This window comes from Glycine soja, chromosome 4 (assembly GCF_004193775.1).
Source record: "Glycine soja cultivar W05 chromosome 4, ASM419377v2, whole genome shotgun sequence".
In the NCBI taxonomy this organism is placed as follows: Eukaryota; Viridiplantae; Streptophyta; class Magnoliopsida; order Fabales; family Fabaceae; genus Glycine; species Glycine soja.
This window is the reverse complement of record NC_041005.1, coordinates 4,905,067-4,926,250: the sequence shown is the minus strand read 5'-3', so window position 1 is coordinate 4,926,250 and position 21,184 is coordinate 4,905,067. Positions and strand designations below refer to the sequence as shown.

The 21,184-nt window shown below is 32.2% G+C and overlaps 2 protein-coding genes and 1 pseudogene across 9 annotated transcripts; 2 read left to right on the top strand and 1 right to left on the bottom strand.

The window, feature by feature from the left end:
• Positions 1-181: 181 nt before the first annotated feature.
• On the top strand, positions 182-1,373 carry LOC114408901 (early nodulin-like protein 1). The gene is made up of 2 exons (XM_028372106.1): positions 182-454; positions 728-1,373. The coding sequence occupies exons 1-2, from the start codon at positions 283-285 to the stop codon at positions 1,090-1,092; spliced, it is 537 nt and encodes a 178-aa protein (XP_028227907.1). The 5' UTR covers positions 182-282; the 3' UTR covers positions 1,093-1,373.
• Positions 1,374-3,199: 1,826 nt separating this feature from the next.
• On the top strand, positions 3,200-8,837 carry LOC114408900 (annotated as a pseudogene). Its single transcript, XR_003665951.1, has 4 exons — positions 3,200-6,607; positions 7,407-7,843; positions 8,225-8,412; positions 8,458-8,837. The product of XR_003665951.1 is annotated as a pentatricopeptide repeat-containing protein At4g31850, chloroplastic-like (transcript).
• Positions 8,838-9,559: 722 nt separating this feature from the next.
• Positions 9,560-16,093, bottom strand: LOC114408898 (probable protein phosphatase 2C 60). 7 transcript variants are annotated; one of them, XM_028372098.1, is made up of 12 exons: positions 15,913-16,058; positions 15,549-15,612; positions 14,110-14,232; positions 13,920-13,983; positions 13,191-13,299; positions 12,472-12,625; positions 12,202-12,327; positions 11,795-11,918; positions 11,333-11,409; positions 11,098-11,150; positions 10,599-10,653; positions 9,560-10,117 (listed from the first exon to the last, which is right to left on the bottom strand). In XM_028372098.1, exons 1-12 carry the CDS (start codon positions 16,014-16,016, stop codon positions 9,911-9,913), a joined length of 1,260 nt encoding a protein of 419 aa, XP_028227899.1. In that variant the 5' UTR covers positions 16,017-16,058; the 3' UTR covers positions 9,560-9,910. The 7 variants fall into 7 exon arrangements, with proteins under 7 accessions (XP_028227899.1, XP_028227901.1, XP_028227903.1 ...); XM_028372100.1 differs by having other exon boundaries at positions 9,750-10,098; XM_028372102.1 differs by having other exon boundaries at positions 9,911-10,117; positions 15,549-15,619; positions 15,913-16,029.
• Positions 16,094-21,184: the final 5,091 nt, after the last annotated feature.

Sequence of the window (21,184 nt, the reverse complement as noted above, 5' to 3'; positions counted from 1 at the left end):
TATTATCGTCCATCAGTACCATGTTTTTTTTTTTTTTTTTTACCGTTGTTATAGCCGTTACAATGACACAGGGTCCACCAATATCCAGAACATTCAGTAGCCCCACACATGCTGTGCTGTCTTCTAAGTCTCAACGGCTAGTTTCTCCCCTGTTCTTCATCACACCATAAATGCAACACTCCAAACACCCCCACTAATGCAAACCCACCACTTTGTGCTTGTGTGTGCAAGAAAGGTAAAAGCTTTCACACACCCTTTTCACTTCTCAAAAAACAAAAGGCCATGGCTGGTTCCTCTGCTTCTCTTTTGTTCCTTTTCCTTCTCTTTGGATTCTCAGCAGCTAAGGAGCTATTGGTTGGAGGCAAAATAGATGCTTGGAAGATTCCATCTTCTGAATCAGATACCCTCAATCAATGGGCTGAAAGGTCTCGTTTCAGAGTGGGCGATCATCTAGGTAATTTCACAATATTCAATTTCAAAACTTACCCTTTTTTTTAATTAGCCTAAAATGTATTTTAGACCCTTAATTTTTTGTCATCTTAATCCTTATATTTATTTATGATATCTTGGTAATTGGTAAATTTTGTTCCTCTTTGTAATATCTATGTTTGAAATTTACTCATTATTATACAAAACTACAAATACCAAAATCATTGTCTTAAAAATTGTGAATCTAATATATTTTACCCATAGTCATTCATCAGTAACACCTATCTTTATTTGGCAGTGTGGAAATATGAGAGTGGGAAGGACTCAGTGTTGGAAGTAACAAGGGAAGATTATGCTAATTGCAGCACATCCAACCCCATCAAAGAGTACAATGATGGAAACACTAAGGTGAAGCTTGAACATCCTGGTCCATTTTACTTCATCAGTGGATCAAAGGGGCACTGTGAGAAGGGGCAAAAGTTGATTGTGGTGGTAATGTCTCCAAGGCACACATTCACTGCCATTATTTCTCCAGCACCAACACCTTCTCCAGCAGAGTTCGAGGGTCCCGCTGTTGCTCCTACTAGCAGTGCCTCAACGTTTCAAGTTGGCCTTCTCACTGCTCTTGGAGTTTTGGCTATTTATGTGGGTTTTCTCATGTAAATGAGACTCACCCCCATCTATGTATGTGTGTTTTCTCATGTGAATGAGATTTACCCCCATCTCATGGTGAAGAAGTTATTGTGATTTGTGGATCTATTCTTTTGTGTAGTGAATATATAATATTTTTCAAATAATCATATATCAAAATATGAGAGATAGCTTTATTAATTGAATAGAACAGTTGCGCTAAAATTCATCTTCAATATATACATGAAGTAAGTCAGTCTGCTATTCCTTCCCATTTCCCATCTCTATTATATGGATGTTCCTTGTAGTTCTTATTAAGTGTACAAAGTGAGGGTAAAATGAAATTATTCAACTTATTTTTTACGCATATCACTTTTTTTTTTCCCAATGCAAATCGTTCTGTCATTAGAAAGTGAGTAGAGCATCTTTAGTTTTTGGATCTAAGTTATTTTATGACAGGCTAAACATGTGAAATCTCTTCTATTTTTTTTTTCTAATGGTAGAATTAAACGAAAAGATTGAGAATTTGCCGTGGAAGAAAATTGATTAATTTATATAAAATTCAGTGGTGATGACAAGAACAAAAAAAAGAGAGAGGATTTTGAACATTTCTGTTCGAATGACACATTTGATAATTTTGTTACAAATTGTAATAAACTTATCAATTTAATTAATTTGGATTCCTTTGACAAGAAATAAATAAATTACAATTAAAATTGGGATCGAAGAATTATTGAGATTGACAAATTAAAAATGAGAATGAGAAATTATGTATAAAATAAGATGACAAATTTTTACAATATTTTATATCATGAAATAAAAATTACACAAAACTTATTAGACTGACTTCGACTTGCAGGAGTGGCAAATGGATTGATTCTGTATGTGTGAAATGGTCAATTTTTGTTGGAAACGTTCACTGTTGAAGCTACTTTCATATATGACTTTCACTTCAAGAAAATTTGGCAAGCAACGACAAAGGTATCAGTTTCTGACATTTCAATTATTATTTGTTATTTTTTTTCCAAAACAAAAAAGCATGTCTCTTTTTCTCTTCTTCCCACCCCATGGATTTGTGAGAGAGCTTGTCAGTGGCACCTGTGTTGGTCGACCAACAATCAATCATCATTATCATTTGCTGGGTAAACAGTAGAGAACAATCAAAACCAAATTTAATCTCAATATCGTAAGACTTTGAAATATTTTTTTTATATTTCAAATTAAAACGAGAAAACTTTTTAATTGTGCTAACTAATTCTATTTGTGATATTTAAGTCTTTATAGAAAAGAGAAAAACAAGTACTTTTTTAGGAAAAAAAATGAGTAAATTAGTTTTTAATTGTAAAAGAAAAACCAGTTCTCTTTTCCATTTTGTCCTCTCTTTTTCTCCCTTATTCCATCTTTGCTATCTTGAATAATTTCTTCTAAATTAAATTGAGTTTTAATTTTAAAATAGTTTTTAAGGAGAAAAAAACAAGATCAAGCATATAGAAAAAAAAACATCATGTATAATTTGAAAACTATTCTATGAAAACAATTTCCAAAAATTTCGGCTTGTTGAATTAGCTTTTGATACCTATTTATATATAAGTTTAATTTCACTTTTCGTACCTGAAGTATTGTTGATTTTAATCTCTCATTTTTAATTGTGCTAATTGGGTTCTAGATTTTTTTTTTCATGTGACAATTGGATTCCTTAATTAATCTACCGTTATATATATATATTTTTTAATTTTGTGGATATGGTATGTTAAGAATCACATGTTAAAGTGGTAGTTAACATGACGATTGATAAGGATTTGTGAGACAAGAGACTGAAGGACCAAGATTATATACAATTGAAATACTACTTTAGAGACGAAAAATATAACTAATATCTAAACATGTAACTTGATTAATATCATTTAATTAGAAAGTTAATCAATGACATCATTGAGATTTAGAGTTTGCCTTTTAAAAAACCATTAATAATATATTTAATAAAAAAATCATTGTGCGCGCTTGTGTAAAAGAAACAATTAAATTAGAAACTTATCACTATGTAATTAAAGAATCTAACTTAATTAATTAAATAATATATATGAATTATTATAAATAATCCTGATATAGTTTGATTTCTACCTATAAAAAAAATTATGACCATGTAGATACTACTACACAACCTCATCGCTGTGGCGAAACTAGTGGTTCACCAACTTTGGAATACATTTTAATGTGCTGATTAACATTTATCCAATAAACATGTACAATTAATCTGATAATTGATACCATAAAGTTTCACTAATAATTCTATCCTCACCTTTCACCTAACAACCACAAGGGTAAACCTTACCCGGAACATGCTGATTTTGGTGGCAAAAATATCCAAACCGAAATTTGATGGAACACTTACGAACAGCAAAGCTAATCATGCGCTTTGGCTTTTTCTCTGTCACTGATTAACGATTACTATCTGCTCTGCTCACTTTGTATACCCAGTTCCGGTGACAGGTTCATACAGTTTTGATTTGCTATTATCTAATCTTCAGTGTGCTTGTTCTGAATTTCAGACTCTCCTTTCGTTGATTATTATTGGACTTTTGCGTTTCTATGGCTGTCTTAGTGCTCTGTTCTTCAACCATGTGTAGTAGCAATTTGTCCTCTTGTGCTTCTAGTGACACCAATGTTTATGTTATGAGCAATAATGGGTTCTTTGGAGGGATCCCATTTGTCAAAATGAAATCTTTTCCAAATGGGTCTTTGGTAAATTGGAAGAAACATGGAAAGAGACAATTGGGTCTTCGTGTGTTTGAGACAAGATGTGCCCATGAGGTAGTTGTGGTGAATGGTAAGAGCATAAGTAGTGTGTCTTCTGAAGAAGTTATTGGCGTTCTGAAGTCTTTTTCGGATCCAAATTCTGCTCTTTCATACTTTAAGATGGTTTCCCTGTTGCCCAATATTGTGCATACCCCTGAAACATGCAATTACATGCTTGAGTTCTTGAGGGTTCATGGGAGGGTTGAGGATATGGTCTTCGTCTTTGATTTGATGCAAAAGCAACTAATTAACCGGAATCCAAATACATACCTGACTATATTTAAGGCTCTTTCGATTAAAGGTGGGATTCGACAAGCACCATTTGCACTTGGAAAGATGAGGCAAGCTGGGTTTGTCTTGAATGCATATTCATATAATGGACTGATTCATTTCCTGCTCCAACCTGGCTTTTGTAAAGAGGCTTTGAAGGTTTACAAAAGAATGATCTCGGAAGGGATGAAGCCTAGCATGAAGACCTACTCAGCATTGATGGTAGTAGCATTGGGGAGGAGAAGGGACACCAGAACCATTATGGATTTATTAGAAGAGATGAAAACTTTGGGTTTGAGGCCAAATATCTACACATATACCATATGTATTAGAGTGCTTGGGAGGGCGGGGATAATTGATGATGCATATGGGATTTTAAAAGACAATGGATGATGAAGGATGTGGGCCTGATGTTGTCACTTATACAGTTCTAATTGATGCACTTTGTGCTGCAGGGAAACTAGATAAGGCCAAGGAATTATATACAAAGATGAGAGCTAGCAGTCACAAACCAGATGTGGTGGTAACTTACATTACTTTAATGAGCAAGTTTGGTAACTATGGCGACTTAGAAACAGTGAAAAGATGCTGGAGTGAGATGGAGGCTGATGGTTTGATCAGGCAAGTCTCTGGGCTTTATGCAAGTCTGGAAAAGTTGATCAGGCATTTGATATGTTAGATGTGATGAGAGTGAAAGGAATTTTTCCAAATCTTCATACTTACAACACGCTGATCTCTGGGCTTTTGAACCTGAGAAGATTAGATGAGGAATTAGAGCTTTTCAACAATATGGAATCTTTGGGTGTTGAACCTACTGCTTATTCATACATTCTTTTCATTGACTATTATGCAAAGTTGGGGGATCCTGAAAAAGCTCTTGACACCTTTGAAAAAATCAAAAAGAGAGGCATTATGCCTAGTATAGCAGCATGTAATGCATCTTTATATAGTCTTGCTGAAATGGGTAGGATCAGAGAAGCAAAAGATATATTCAATGTTCTTCACAATTGTGGGCTTTCACCGGACTCAGTAACCTATAACATGATGATGAAGTGCTACAGCAAAGCAGGACAAATAGACATAGCCACAAAACTTTTGACTGAGATGTTAAGCAAAGGGTGTGAACCAGATATAATTGTAGTTAATTCTTTAATTGACACACTTTACAAGGCTGGCCGAGTTGATGAAGCATGGCAAATGCTTGCAAGACTGAAGGACTTGAAGCTAGCTCCTACAGTTGTGACATACAACATTTTACTTACTGGTTTAGGGAAAGAGGGAAAACTCTTAAAGGCCCTTGATTTGTTTTGGAGTATGAAAGAGTCTGGATGCCCTCCAAACACGGTGACTTTTAACGTACTCCTCGATTGTCTTTGCAAGAACGATGCAGTTGATTTGGCCTTGAAAATAATGTTCTGTAGAATGACAATTATGAACTGTAATCCTGATGTTCTGACGTATAACACTATCATCTATGGCTTGCTCAAAGAAGGTAGAGCTGGTTATGCATTCTGGTTTTACCATCAAATGAAGAAATTTCTCTCCCCTGATCATGTAACTTTGTACACCCTCCTTCCTGGTGTTGTAAAGGATGGAAGGGTTGAGGATGCGATCAAGATTGTCATGGAATTTGTACATCAGTCAGGTTTACAGTCGGTAATCAAGTCTGGGGAGAATTAATGAAATGTATTTTGATTGAAGCTGAAATAGAAGAGGCCATTTCATTTGCCGAAGGATTGGTATGCAATTCTATTTGCCAGGATGATAATTTGATATTAACTCTTGTTAGAGTCCTGTATAAGCAAAAGAAGGCTCTAGATGCTAAACAATTGTTTGATAAATTCACCAAAACTTTGGGAATTCACCCAACCCCAGAATCATATAACTGCTTGATGGATGGGTTTCTTGGATGTAATATCACTGAAGCAGCTTTGAAACTTTTTGTTGAGATGAAGAATGCAGGTTGTTGTCCAAATAATTTCACCTACAACTTGCAGCTTGATGCTCATGGCAAATCTAAGAGGATTGATGAACTTTTTGAACTGTACAATGAGATGCTTTGTAGGGGATGCAGGCCCAATATTATAACCCATAATATTATCATCTCTGCCCTTGTGAAATCTAATAGCATAAACAAGGCATTAGATTTATATTATGAAATCGTAAGTGTTGATTTCTTTCCCACTCCTTGGTCATACGGCCCTCTTATAGGTGGCCTTTTAAAGGCTGGAAGATCGGAGGAAGCAATGAAGATTTTTGAGGAGATGCCATATCAATGCAAGCCCAATTGTGCTATTTATAATATTCTTATCAATGGATTTGGGAAAGCAGGCAACGTTAATATTGCTTGTGATTTGTTCAAAAGGATGGTTAAGGAAGGGATAAGGCCTGACTTGAAGTCTTATACCATTCTTGTAGAGTGTCTGTTCATGACTGGTAGAGTTGATGATGCTGTGCACTACTTTTTTTTTTTTTTTGGAAGGCGAAATATATATTATATTATTGATTTAGATAAAACAGTACAAGTGGTACTGAACAAAGAAAATACAAAGCACCTCTGGTGCTGCCTCCCAAAATAACCCAAACTAACCCATCAAGAGAACATCACCACATAGGTTAACCAAAGGACTCCGATATATTAGAGGACCAATGGTTGAAACTACTGTTGAAACCTTTCTCTCTAGCTTTTATCCAAGACCAAGCTGTAAACATAGCCTCCTCCATGACTTTAGAGTAATCAAAAGGTTTTCCTTGAAAGATCAAGATATTCCTATGGTGCCATATGGTACTAGTTAGAGCCACCCACCACCCACACCATCTGCTTTGATTTATATTAACACCAAATCCTTCACAAAATTGAGCTAAATGGCTTGCTGGGGAAGCTGGAAGAGGTCCTACAGCCCTGACCCATCCCACGGATTCCCACCACAGGGGCATAATCCTTTTACAATTAAAAAAGAGGTGACCCACTTCCTCCTGCTCTTGACCACAGAGAGGGCACCCTTCATCTTGGAGAAGCACATTTCTTCTTAGCAAATTACCCTTAGTGGGTAACCTGTCCTTAAGAAGTCTCCAAGTGAAGACTGCTGCTCTTGGAGGAACTTTCAACTTCCAAATTAATTTGAAGATGCTGACATCCGAACCTGAGGCATTGTTGTTCAGCATTAATCTATAAGCTGACTTGGTGGAGTACACACCACTAGATTCAGCTTTCCACCTCATAGTGTCCTGCAAGTATCTCTGGATAGGAATAGAATTAACTGGCCTTTGAGGAGCTAAAGTTAACTGGCCTTGATCCCCGATACTGTTTCTTACAATCTTATGATCAATGGCCTTGGAAAATCATGTAGGTTGGAGGTAGCTCTTTCTCTTTTAAGTGAAATGAAGAATAGGGGAATTTCTCCTGATCTCTATACTTGCAATGCATTGATTATCCATTTTGGAAATGCTGGAATGGTGGACCAAGCAGGAAAGATGTTTGAGGAACTGCAACTTATGGGTCTTGAACCAAATGTCTTCACTTATAATGCTCTCATTCGTGGGCATAGTAAGTCAGGAAACAAAGATCGAGCCTTTTCTGTCTTCAAGAAGATGATGGTTGTGGGGTGTAGCCCCAATGCAGGAACATTTGCCCAATTGCCTAATAAATGCTGATTTTACTGAGATATCTCATGGGGACCTTTTCTTATGTGCCTGATCTCAAAAGGGAGGCATGAAGGTATTGATGTTTTACTAAGAATGAGTTTATGGAAACATAATTTGATTTTGCATGATATTCTTTTTTGGAGCCTAATAGGTATGTAATATCTCTGTAAAAAGTTCTACACCGTCACTAGTAAATAAGAAATCATTGTTAATGTGATTTTTAATAAAATTATGATAAAAGTACATATCATGTATAACAGTTTGTGATTAGATAACAACATTGTTAGCGCATATGCGATTTATTTTTTTATTCGAGTTTGATAAGTATGCATTGTTAGTGTAAAAGTTTTTGCAATGTCAACCAATTAAAAATCATCTTAGATATTAGCAGTATATGTATTATTTATTCATTTTATTTTGTTAACGCTTTTTTTTATCATTGTTGTTTCTCTAGGTTCACTTTGTCTTGGAAATGGTCTTGGAGATTGGAATTGCATACCAATCTTTCAATTAATGATTGGTATGCAAATTATTTGTATGATTCTGGAAATTCCTGCTGATTAATGCTGACAATTACTTGTGTAAAAAAAAGTATCCTGGTTCTTGCAATAACTTTTGAGGACCCATTCTGTACATTAGACTGTGAGTATTTCTGCTCATACAATTTTTCTTTTTTCTTGATTGCAGGCATACACAGTTGAGGCTTTCGAGGCTGATGATAGAGAGGTGGGAATGGAGAAAGGGTGGAAGTGTATGTTGCTGGGAAAAGGGGGAAATAATGGAATTGACAACAAAAATGTAAGGGCTTCTATTTGTATAAAAATCAAATACTGAATAAAACTGACAACAAAATGTAAGGGCTTCTAGAGCCCGTTGGTGCCAAATCAAATCCTGAATAAACTGACAACAAAAAAGTTGTCCTTTTATTCAATTTCGATTGATTTTTGGATCTTATGTTCAAAATTGAATTGAATCAAACGGAATTGTAAGCATATTAAATTTATATTACTTTTGGTATTTTTTTAAAAAATAAACTTGAGATTATGTTGAGCAAGTAATTACAATTTAGACTAATTGTGATTTACGGTGAAATTTAATACTTTGAACTATTTTTTATGTATTTAACTTTTGGTTTATTAAGTGTTGTTTCTAAATTGAAAAATAAGTCACTTGAAGAATGTGTTTGGGGGGTAATGTTACTCTAGTTAATGGCATTTCATTTGTTTGTTAATCAACAAATAAAAGTTGGTCCTTAAAAATAAACCAAGTAAAAATCGAATAAGAACTTTTTTTCCTCCCTCTAAATATTGATTATATTATTGAAGTTCAGTAAGCATTTAGCTTCTCTTTCACTTAAAGAGATAAACCATAAATGATTTATTGTATAACCCGAAATCTGCACAGCTTTACCAGGAAAACACAATATATAAATCAAAGTACTCCATCCACCTGAATTTTCTTCAATTAAGATCTCATTATTTCACAAAGCGATAGGAAACGTGTCATTGTATGCCAGAGATCATATGCCTAGTGACATGCTGGATTACACAACTCTTCATCCACCTCACTAGTATGAATTTTCCATGTACTCAACGGATGACTCATGAGGACCCAATCCTCGTTAGCTGGACACTAATAATAGACTCTTATTTTATATACTTGTCAATCATGGTTTACTTCTATAAATCAACACTCCTTTTAAGGCGATCAATTTACCAGGCGTGTTGATTTTTTATAAGATAAATCAATCACAGAAAGTATATCGAAAAGCTGAGTATCAAAAGGAGTGTGCTACAAATATTTGTCTATGTCAAGAAGACATCACCCATTTTAGGTTATGTTCCTCTTTAGCATAAACACTCTTTACTGAGCTAGTAGCATTCTTGCAGATTGTTGATTATAACTACAATTACTGATATTTGGAGCCGCATGTTGAATATGCAGAACAGACTTTTTAAGAGTCAAAAGTAGACACGAGAGAGAAGAAACGGGAGAAAAACTGGTATTCTTTATGGTAATTGGAATATAGCAGTGGTGTATAATGTGGGATGAAAGGAAAATGACCATGCGGACGCATTCTAATCACTGTTGCACACTACATACATATGATCAATATTTGAACTGTCACTGAGGAATAATACTAACTTTCACTTCTCTCTAGTTTTGTTTCAGGTTCAGCTTGTCCGTTTGAAGAAGAGGATTGCTCTTCTGCTGGTGCACTGGACTGAGCAGGTCTTTTGAACTGCACCACGATCATGGTCATATTGTCACATCCTTCACCACCAGCAGTTGATGGTGCCAAACACCGGTCAAGTACGCTTTCGCACACTGCAGAAAGTTTCGTTTTCTGCCACAGATAAAATAATCACTCCATATAAAACTCAGGCACTACACATTAGCATGCAGACCATAGAAAATCAGGCACAACACATTTACTGATTTTATCAGAAACAGCAGATTGAGTAGTAGAAGACAATGGCTATTTTAGAGAAGTGCATTGAATGATAAGATAGAGATTGTGCAAAAGACAATGGATATTATAGAGGATAGTGTAGAGTGAGTAGTGCAAATGGCTATGGTAGAGAAGTGCATTAAGTGACAAAGAACAACACAGTGACTCTGTCTATGATATATTACTCAGCAGCATCTGTATTAATTCTCTCCAACTACCAAGCATAAATGACACAGTTCTTATATGTCAAACTAGTAAGTACTGCATTAAAAAGTAGCATCAAATAGCATAATTTGGGAACAAGTATGACAGCTACTTCTTAATTGAGTTAATACATTATCATCTCATTAGAAAAGGGTGACAACCAAGAACTCACCAAGTGCAATTGTTCACGAACAAAATCTACCAGTTGTTGACTTGACATGCAATCCCTGAAAATAATAAGGAGAAACAAATTTATTATCTTCAAAAAGGCAGTCTGAAGGGGTATATGCAAGCAAATTACACTTTTCAGAATCACACTCAGGTTTCAACAATGTTTTGGTAGATGGCATTGACATGCTAAGACCTCAATTTACATCCATCTATAAAAAAGTAAATGAAGGCATTTGTTTGATGGAAACTGAAAATAGGGCAGCTCTGTGATTTCTGAATCTAGAGGTGTTTGCATCAGTGTGTAATTTTAAAAGGAGATTGGTGTAATTTACTCATTTATAGGCATGAAACAAGAAACTTATCCCACCCACAGAAGACACATAACATTACCTGTCTAGTGTGACTAGAATGAAAAACCAAATGACATCATCCAAATACATCATCCAAATACATCATCACATTCAGAATCAAATGGAGATGTGGAAGCATAAGAAGAATACCATATGCCATCACAAGCTAACACCACAAATTCATCTTCGTCACAAAGCTCAACCTATAAAATAAATATCAAATCAACAATAATATATCAGTCATGACAGTTGAATACTTCACAAGTAGCAGTAAGCCCTACAGACGCATTTTACTATGGATCCTACCATATAGAAAATGGAAATGGTGGCACATTTATTTATCACTGAAGCAGCTAGCTGAATTGAATTACAGTAACAAACTTACAGTGTTTATGTCTGGATTGGCAGTTACAATTTGTTTTTCAGCAGGAAGAAACTTATTCTGTTTAAATTCCATGTCACCTGCAGTAAATTGAAACATATTAAAGAATTGAAACTTTATAATCCATTTACATTCTACCCCACCCCTCTAAATCCTAAAATGCCTCTTCACAAAGAAATCAGCATAATGAACAGACAGATATACAAAATTGAAATCTTCAATAGTTCTATTATATGATTATACTAATTTCCTTCTCTTATAAAGAACCAAAATAAAACATACAAAATACAACAAGTAGAAATCTGTTCATTTGTGATTTTATATTCATCCAAGTACATAAATTCATGGATCTTCCTCAGCTAAAGATGCAGGAGCCCAGCTCAGGCTGTTAGAGTTATAAAGATGCAGGAGGAAATAAAGTTTAAATATTTTGTTTAAAAAGTTCATGGTCCATAGGTACGTTACCAATAGCTCTTGCAAGATTTAAACTTCCATTAACTCGTCCTGCATGAATAAAACCACCAGCTTTTAAGATTCTGTCCTTCTCAATCTCAAGATCAGGTTTGTGGTCTCTAGACAAATTGTATGCCTGTAGAAAACAGACATAGTAAAACAATGTAAGTAATTATCTACAAGATCTGTAACTGATAAAAAAATGAAAATATAGTCTACAAAAAGGGGACAATCCATACTGTATGCCTTCAAAAGTCCACCCCCCCCCCCCCCCCCCCCAGCCAAATTAAGAGGCAGACATTTCCCAATGGACAGTGTTTAGACATGTGAAGCAGCATTTATGTTCATTGTACTCAAGTATATATTTGTGGACAACAGACATATTTAATGTTCCAAGAATTTCTATTCTATAAGTTTACCTGGCCCTTCCGAGATATCACACAACGCGAATCACCAGCATTTGCAACAACAAGTTGGTTGTTTCTAATAACGGCAACACAGGCAGTGCTTCCCGAAGTTGGTCCAGCAAAATCAGAATGAGGCCCCTGATTGCAATAAGTAAATTCAAATTAGGGAGATGAAGAAAAAAGCTTTTTTATACAGCATGCACTAAATTACCAAGCATATCCAATGAAGCAGTGAACTAAAGAGTACTATTGAAGATATCCTTCTTCAAATGTCATACCTACCTCCTCAAGACCCCAATCATCAACTTGGCAATTACCATCACTGCTTCGTGGAGACCAAATCAACCCTTCTATCATCCCAGTAAACTTGTTTATCTTATCCCCCAATATTGATAATTCCCTCCATCCCTTTTGACCACGCATCATTTCATCCATTCTGCATAATATTGAAAATACCAGTTTATAACTTTTTATAATTGGGATTTTTGTTTTAGGATGCGGGGTGAGAAGTATATGTAATCAATGCAGCTACTTTTTATTCTTTCTCAATTAGACCAGGAAAGAAAAGATATTTAGTGCCATACTTCATGTCCGCTCCATAACATGTAAGCTTTACGGGATGCAGTAAATTAATGAATATGAAACACCATAATCAGCAACTAATAAGTGGGCTACAACTTATAATTAAAAAATATACATATAATTTCTCCATACTCTTCCGATTATTTAAGTGCATAAAACATATCTAAGTAAGTTTGAGAGAGAGTGAGAGACTGTTACCAACTACACTTCTGTGTATTAAAGATAAAAAAAATTATTGATAAAGAAAACTAGAAAACCGAGATCTTAGCTGATGATCCAAATTAAAGGTCTTAAATAGTACAAAAATTCAACTCCTCTCAAGCATGAAACACTGAAACCAGTTTGTCATTTAATTGCAGAATTCAGGCAGAGGAACTGCCTTTAAGTACTATAGAAGTGGTAATCTTTTTACATCTAACCTTAAAAAGGCTTTCTGAAGGGAGGTTCCTATATCTCCAGTTAAGTATGTCTCACTTTTGAGCACCTGTTGATGAAGAAACTTGGCACAAAACTTTGCAACCACCTTACCTGAAATTTTGGGATTAAGTGAGCATCCATAACACAGCATTGATTTCAAACTAGACATAATTTATGCAGTATTTTCCTCTTGTTCTGTCGGGGAATATTTAGTAGCTCAAGTCAATGTATATGACCTTGATTTTTCTGCCAGAAATTATTCGTTTGAAAAGATATGTAGGTAAACAAACAATTCAATAAATAGAGCATAAGTACAGACACAGTTTAGAAGCACATCAGAAAATCCAACTGAGCAAGAGATGGAAGCCCTGTAGGGTTTTATCTAGAGAAGCTAGAATCAAGATATGCGAGTTTCAGTGGGAACTGTTGTTTTAGAGGAGATATTGTTGTTTTAGCTTTTCTATTTTTGATTATATAGGGCTTCTCATTTTTTTTTCCTTTACTCTTTACTCTCTTATTTTTTAGAAGATATTGTATACTAATCTTCCATGCCTTATTAGACTGAGAAGTAGAATTAGGAATGTGAGATGCTCTCCAAAAGAGAAAGACAAAATGGAAAAAAGTAAAATAAATCATCCTATCATGGTAAAAAAAACATTTGTAATTTGTAATAAAGTAGTAAAAGCAGCATTCTGCCATCAATCCAAGTAGCCAAACTTTTCAAACCTTACCTCCATGACCATCATAGACACCAAAAAATGAAGTGGACTCATCCAGATCAGTATATGCAGCATGCTAACAAAAGAAAAGAGAACAAAAAAATCAACAGCATATTAACAATGTATTCACATTAAAATTCTGGATTTGTAAGCAAAAGGCAATTGATTTACAAAACTAGCAGTTTTTACAATTATTACTCACAGCATCTTCCATTGTTGCACGCCACCCTTGCATGGACGATAAACCATATCTAAGACAGTCATTTTCACCATCTTCAGAAAACTTTTCAGTTTTTGGACTGCTGAGATATATTCCCATTCCTATCTGAATTAAAACAAGCACACAATAACTCTAATTTCTTAAAGCAGGGAAATAAAAGATGACCTAAATCAAAAGAAATAATAGATTGAAAAAATAAGTATGCCATTGATAATATTCCTATACTGCAAATTCTGCATAAATAAAGAATAAAAGATAGTAATACAAGAAGCAAACAAATAAATCTACCTGTTTTTAAGAAACAAACGAAAATATAAATTGCAGACATCATACCAAATGGATATTCCATGTAATAAATGCAGCAAATAAAAAAATAGAAGTAATTGCATTGAAATCACACAAAAAAAACTGTGTTGGAAAGGATATTAGTGCACTTGCATCCAATATTTTGAAAACCAAAAAAGTTTGGGTTCTAATACAATGCAGTCATAGGCACTAGAAGACACCCTGGGGCACTAGAAGGGGTCAGCACCACTTGGAAAGTGCCTCTGGATAACATTAAATAATATCTGAAGGATTAACCACCTAATTTACCAACTGTGATGCCAAGCAGGGTAAAGAATAACTAGTGGTTGAACTTTGGGACTCTTGGCAGTATGCAGCATAAGGCTCTATATTCTGACACTTCTTTGCCTCTGCTTAAAAATAAGGCCTCAAGGGTGCTTTCTGCCTTTAACTACCTGGTTGAACAAGCTTCTAGCTGGTCTGGTCTAGTTTGAAGTTTCTAATATATTGCTTTCATCCCAGTGCCACAGATAATATAACTAAAGCAACATATTTATGAGAAGTTAAGGGAAAATGTTCAAGATAGCAAATACACTGGGATGAAGAAAAATGAGGAAGAACTTTGGTAATGCTGCGTTCCAGTTATAGTTTGGAAAAAAAGATGTTGATGGGGAAATGTTTTTCTAGTCTAAACTTACACTTTTGTCTTCAGTCACAAGATTCAAAAAACTAGCATTGATACAGGAGAGACGAAAAACATGTGTTGGAAACTGTTTATATTCCCAGGGAATTATTGTCTAGAATTCATGATTAGTGGCTTATTATTATTCTAGGAAGTTACATTTCTGATTAGGGTCTTGCTAACCAAAGCCCTAAGGAACTAAAAGAGAAAAATATTTATTGTATAAATCATAGGAGAGCGTAAAAAAGATCATTAATTTTTTTGCCTCTCAATAAAAACACCTATACTTTAAGTTGCTTAACCAATGCCCTTAAGGCACTAGTTAGCATTTGCCTTTTGATTATTTTTCCAGAAATTCCATTATTCAACTATATGAAGGAACTAAATGCTTGCAATAAAAAATGAAATAGAAAAATAGAAAAATGCCATGAAAGTTCAATTAAGAGAAGCATGCCTTTAGAGAAATTGGACGACAAACAGAAGACCCGGTTTTGACTTTTGAGGGAGGGTTACTTGAGCTGACAGCTAAACAGAGTAAAATGTAAACAAACGAAAATTAAGAAAATAAGGAGAAGAAGATTAAGATATATAGAGTCAAACTTGGGGCAACAACTTTACATGAACGAAAAAAAGCGTAAATTATATGTTGATTCAATTCAGCAAAGGAAATTGTGGTCAAATCCAGGAGTTTTAAGAATCAGGGAAACAAACATGATAAGAAGAATAAAATGGGAAAAAGAAACAAGATAGCAGCAGAATGAATGGAAATGGGAGCAATAAAAGGAATTCTTATTCCTTTGGGGGAAAAGAAGAGATACCTGAGTGGGAGAGAACTGAATTGATTGATGAGAGAAAGGAATAGAAGAGTTTGATTTGAGGTTCTGGAAATGGAAATTTTACTCAGGTCAGGGTGACTGTTCATAGACTAACACCACCATTTTCATTCTCTCTCTCTTGGATTTTGTTTGTTCTTATCCCTTTCTTCTTGTTTCTACCTTTATTATATGAAGCAAATTGGAAAATAAATAAATACTAGTTTCTCAATTAATAATGATTCAGAGGATTTTGGTTATTAATCATGCATTGCTCTTACACTCGCACCGTTGAAGCATATCCCTGCCCCGGATTTGACTCCAGCCTTCCGATTCGATCTCATCTTTTTTCTTAAACAGTATATGACGTCATTCCTTATCCTACATGTTTATTTTATATAAACAAGCGTGTTTGATTTGATTATTTTTTATTTTTATTTTTACTGAAAATAGATGTTTATTTCTAAAACCATTTTCAGTTGAAAACAATCAGAAAATAGAAATTTCAGTTAGGCTAAAATAAAAATAATAAAATCTTCATTTTTAGTTGAAAACAAACATCTCAACTTGGGTAAGATGAAATTGTGGTGACAATAAATACAATTTTAAGCAAATATAAAAATATAAAAAAACAAAAAATCATATATCATAAATTTTCAGTATTTTTATTTCATGAAAATAAAAAACAAGAAATTAAATCAAACATATTTTCAAAATTCTAATCTTTTGAAAATGAAAACAGAAAATAAAAATACAAACCAAACATATCCTAATATTTTCAAATTCTCTTATAATTACTACTTTCCCTCTTATACTAATAATTATGTAAAAAAATGTATTCTAAAATAGTTAGTATTTTAATTTTTGATATAATATTAATTATTTTTTTATTTATATTCTTTATAATATTAATGATATGATCAATTACAAAAATAAAAAATAAATTAACGATTATAAGATTAATTTTATAAAATTATTATTATCTTTTATCTATTTATTAATTTTTATTAATATGTATAAAATAACCTTAAATAATAATTATAATGGAATGGAGTAAGTATTTTAATATCATCTTCTAAAATAATATATTCTAATATCATCATATGCAATAAATGTTATTTTATATAAAATTAATTATTTATAATAAATTAATATTTATAAATATATTATAATTAATAAAATAAATAAATATATTTAATTATATTATAATTAATAAAATAAATATCTTTAAATGTATAAATTATATTTTAAATTTGTAATAAACAATTCAAATCATTTCTCACTATTAATAATTTCTATGAAAAATATTAAATTTAATTTAAATATATAAATAAATTAAAGAAGATAAGTTGAAAATTATAAATAGTTAAGAAAACTAAAATACACAAGTAAAAATAAAAGCGGATCCACTCAAGATTAGAGTTATTAAGTCTATTAACAAAAAAAAAAACTATCTGTTATTAATTTTTATAAAGTAAAAGAACACAAATATTGAAAATAATAAATATCATATAGGTCTTTTTTTGAAAGTGTAAAAAATTTCTCTCAAAATATACTTTAAGTATCACTAATTATTGGATTGGTCTTGAATAAAAGTAATGGAGTTTAAAATAATTAATATAATTTTTTTAACTAGTTACGAAAATAATGTGTAAAATGTATAGTGTTGGATTCAATGAGTGGTATAGTGAGAATCTCACTCTCTGCATTAGGGATTGTAATTTATAATGTTGAAAGAGTAATAGTCTATTGGATGTAAAGAAATTTTACATAAATAATTAATCCATGATAAGTTTGTGACTTTTGTAATATTTACCTTAAAAATTATATTAATTAATAATAATAATTTTTTATTAGTTGATAATGAGAAAAAAATTTACTCCAGTAGAAAAATAAATTATATTAACAGTGCATAACTATTAAATTTATACAAATGGAAAATTTAATCAATTTTTTACCCTTAATGAAAAAAAAACACTGAGTAATTTATATTTTTAAGAATGTATTTATTTTTATTTAATATTTTAATTAAATTTCGAGATACTCAAGAAAAAATGTTAGGAGAGAATATATAAAGATATAATATAGTGTAAGAAGATAGTTTCTTTACAAAGTAAAATATTTGAAGGTTTTTAAAGTTATATTAAAAATGATTTTTAATTATCCGATATTATAAAAAAAAGAGGAAAAATTTGTTTTTGGTCTTTCTATATTCACGGAATTTTGCACTCAACTCACAACGTGAATCGTCTTTGCACCCAAATTAATGGTTAAGGTTTTTTGTTTTTGTTTTTCTAGGTCATCCGACTACTTCGCTATAGCCACTTGGAATCCGATTTCCGAAAGCAAACAACCATCACTTGGTACCTGAGTTTTGAGTAGAGAAACACTTAAAACAATTTAATTTGAGTAGAATATATATATATATATATATATATATATATATATATATATATATATATATAGTTTCATGTAAAAAAAATTGACAAACAAAATAAATTTAATTAATTTAAAAAAACAAAAGGAAGTTATTGTACTTAAAAAAAATAAGATCACACCTACTTTAAATAAGTTAATTAAAAACACAATTAAATACAAAGTGATATATTATAATGGCTTTCATGCTTTGTGCCACCACTTTATCGGGAGTCTTCACCTTTTTCCCGTAACAGTTTTGATTGTATGGGCAAGTTCAAGCAAGAAGACAACTAGATAAATAATTTACCTTAACTAAAGTGTAGGAAGCCCTTTTTTTCTGGCTCGAGAGGAAACGTAGTCAAATTAATAAATTACTTTAAATGATCAATACACTTCTATAATTAGTAAGGTAAGTTTTTTAAAAGATAAAGAATTTTGACAAAAGGGTATAAGATCTACCTTGTAATTTGAACCAGGATATTCTTTTGTTGTAATAATAATACTTATAATAAAAGTTAAAAATATTCACATCACATGCCCCCCTACAAGTTGCAAGGCCAACGTACACTCCCAACTTGTGTGTTACACGCGTAAGTCATGGAGATTAGAAAAATCACTATTATACATTGAATCAAATCTTACGTACGGAAGAAATTAAATATCTTAATGCACAGAATCTTTATAAAAATCTTTGAGCTCATGCTCAACCTTTTTCTTTATAATAAAAAGATGCTCTATCTGGCTGTGTTGGTTGCTCAACATGTTGACCTGTCTCTTAAGGTCATATTCGTGGCCGTCAACCATCGTATAATATACGTATCACCTAATATTATTGAGTGTATGATACATTAATACTATGATATATATGATATCCCACTACGTGTAGAAGATTTCTTTTTTTTTTTTTATTTGTCAATTTTCTCAGAGGTGTTGCAGTAGTCTTTGATTTTTTCTGACGGTTTCTTGTGCAAAAATTATATGTACCGGTTCAATTAATTCTCATTTCTCAATAATGCAGATGCTGTCGTTGAAAATCACCAGTTCTTATTCGCGGATATGATTATAAAAAAAAAATGTATGGTAGTATATAATTATCATATTTATTAACTACCTGAGAGAGTGGGAATCTGCCACTTCTTGATGCTACATAAGATTTTCTTTGGCATCTCACGGGAGACATTTGTGAAGGAACACTACTTCATTCATTTATGTATATATTTTAATGGAAAAGTTGTATACCTATAAGGACTCTCAGAGCAATCTAATGTATGGGTTTTTTTTTTAAAGAGTTCTTAATTTATTTTTATAGATCTTAAAACGTCTTATCAGATTTAAGATCTTCAATAAGATTTTATTTCAAGTTTTTAATTTATTTTTATGGGTCCCGTAATTATCCTTATGTATTTATATTTTATTTCAGTTTAATATTTATTATAATTTTGAAACAATAAAATTCAAAATATTAAAAATATTCAAATACTACAATTTATTTTATTTATGACTAAATTTAAAAAAATGAGAAATGCACAAAAATTTATTAATAAAATAAATATACTCTATCAGGTGTACTGAAGTTTTTTTTTATTAAGCAAACATAGTGAAATTGTAAAAAAAAATGCTTCAAGTTATTGATGAATTTGTTTTGTTTTTCCCTAAATATGTGTCTTCCTTTGTATATATGTTGCAAAATTAGGATAAGTACCATTAGAGAGACTTTAGTGTGTCATAGTACATCACATAATTCCATTCTCTTGTTATTATTTTTTTCTTTTTTAGATAAAAAGAATGAGAATATAATATTAAGTGTTGAGTTGATAAGAGATTATTTAAGATCATCTTGAAGTATAAAAAAAGGGAACTTGACCCTAATCAAGTCAGAAGATAGATAAATGACACAATAGATCAACTCTTAAATTTTATTAATATTAAAATTCTGTCAATAACGTGTTTAAAAAATCTATTTATACTCCTACTAATAATCCTAATTTAGGTCTAAGGTCTAATAACTAATCTAATAATTAAACTTTAAAATAACAATGAAAGAATGAGAATATCACATGAAGTGTTGAGTTGATAAGAGATCATTTAAGATCATCTTGAAGTATAAAAAAAGGAAACTTGACCCTAATCAAGTCAGAAGATAGACAAATGAAAAGCTCTCACAATAGATCAACTCTTAACTTTTATTAATGTTAAAACTCTGTCAACAACGTGTTTAAGAAAGAAATCTATTTATACTCTACTAATAATCCTAATTTAGGTCAAAGGCCTGATAACTAATCTAATAATTAAACTTTAAAATAACAATGGGAGGGCCTCACAACTCATTACAAGTCGAAGATAGATTCAACATACAATTAAAAAAATGTAAATAAATCTTATTCTAAAAGTTTTTTAAAATTTATGAGTATATTGGACTTAATTATTATATAATCAGTCCAATATTAATAGTCCACCAAACTTAATTAACTCAGCCCATGGATGCATCTTGTCTTGTAAATTGGTCTCAAAGCATCTTCATCAATTTATAGGAGAGTGATAAAATTAGGTGCAACACTCAATTTCACATTGGTCTTCCTTCTTTTTTATCTTTAGAATCAGGATTTGTAGTGTTTGCTTCATCTTCTTAGTTTTTAACCTTGTCATAAGATCTCTAATCTCATGTAAAGAATCATTGGACGGCTAACATGTAAAATAACAAGTGAGGTTAACGGAATGAGAATATATTTTAAAAGAGAACATGGAGTAATTTTAATATTTTTTTTGGGGGGGGGGCTAGATTACACTTTTAGACTTTTAGTGCTTTATTTTATTTTTTTATTTAATTTAGTCTTTTATTTTTTTAAAATTTTAATTTAAC

Bases quoted from the DNA above. Each gene is read 5' to 3' on its own strand.
- LOC114408901 (XM_028372106.1), top strand. From the start codon at position 283: ATGGCTGGTTCCTCTGCTTCTCTTTTGTTCCTTTTCCTTCTCTTTGGA. The intron at 455-727 runs GTAATTTCACAA...TTTATTTGGCAG, and splicing joins CAGAGTGGGCGATCATCTAG to TGTGGAAATATGAGAGTGGG.
- LOC114408898 (XM_028372098.1), bottom strand. From the start codon at position 16,016: ATGAACAGTCACCCTGACCTGAGTAAAATTTCCATTTCCAGAACCTCA. The intron at 15,613-15,912 runs GTATCTCTTCTT...TTTAGCTGTCAG, and splicing joins TTCAGTTCTCTCCCACTCAG to CTCAAGTAACCCTCCCTCAA. The intron at 12,626-13,190 runs GTTAGATGTAAA...AATATTATGCAG, and splicing joins CTTCAGAAAGCCTTTTTAAG to AATGGATGAAATGATGCGTG.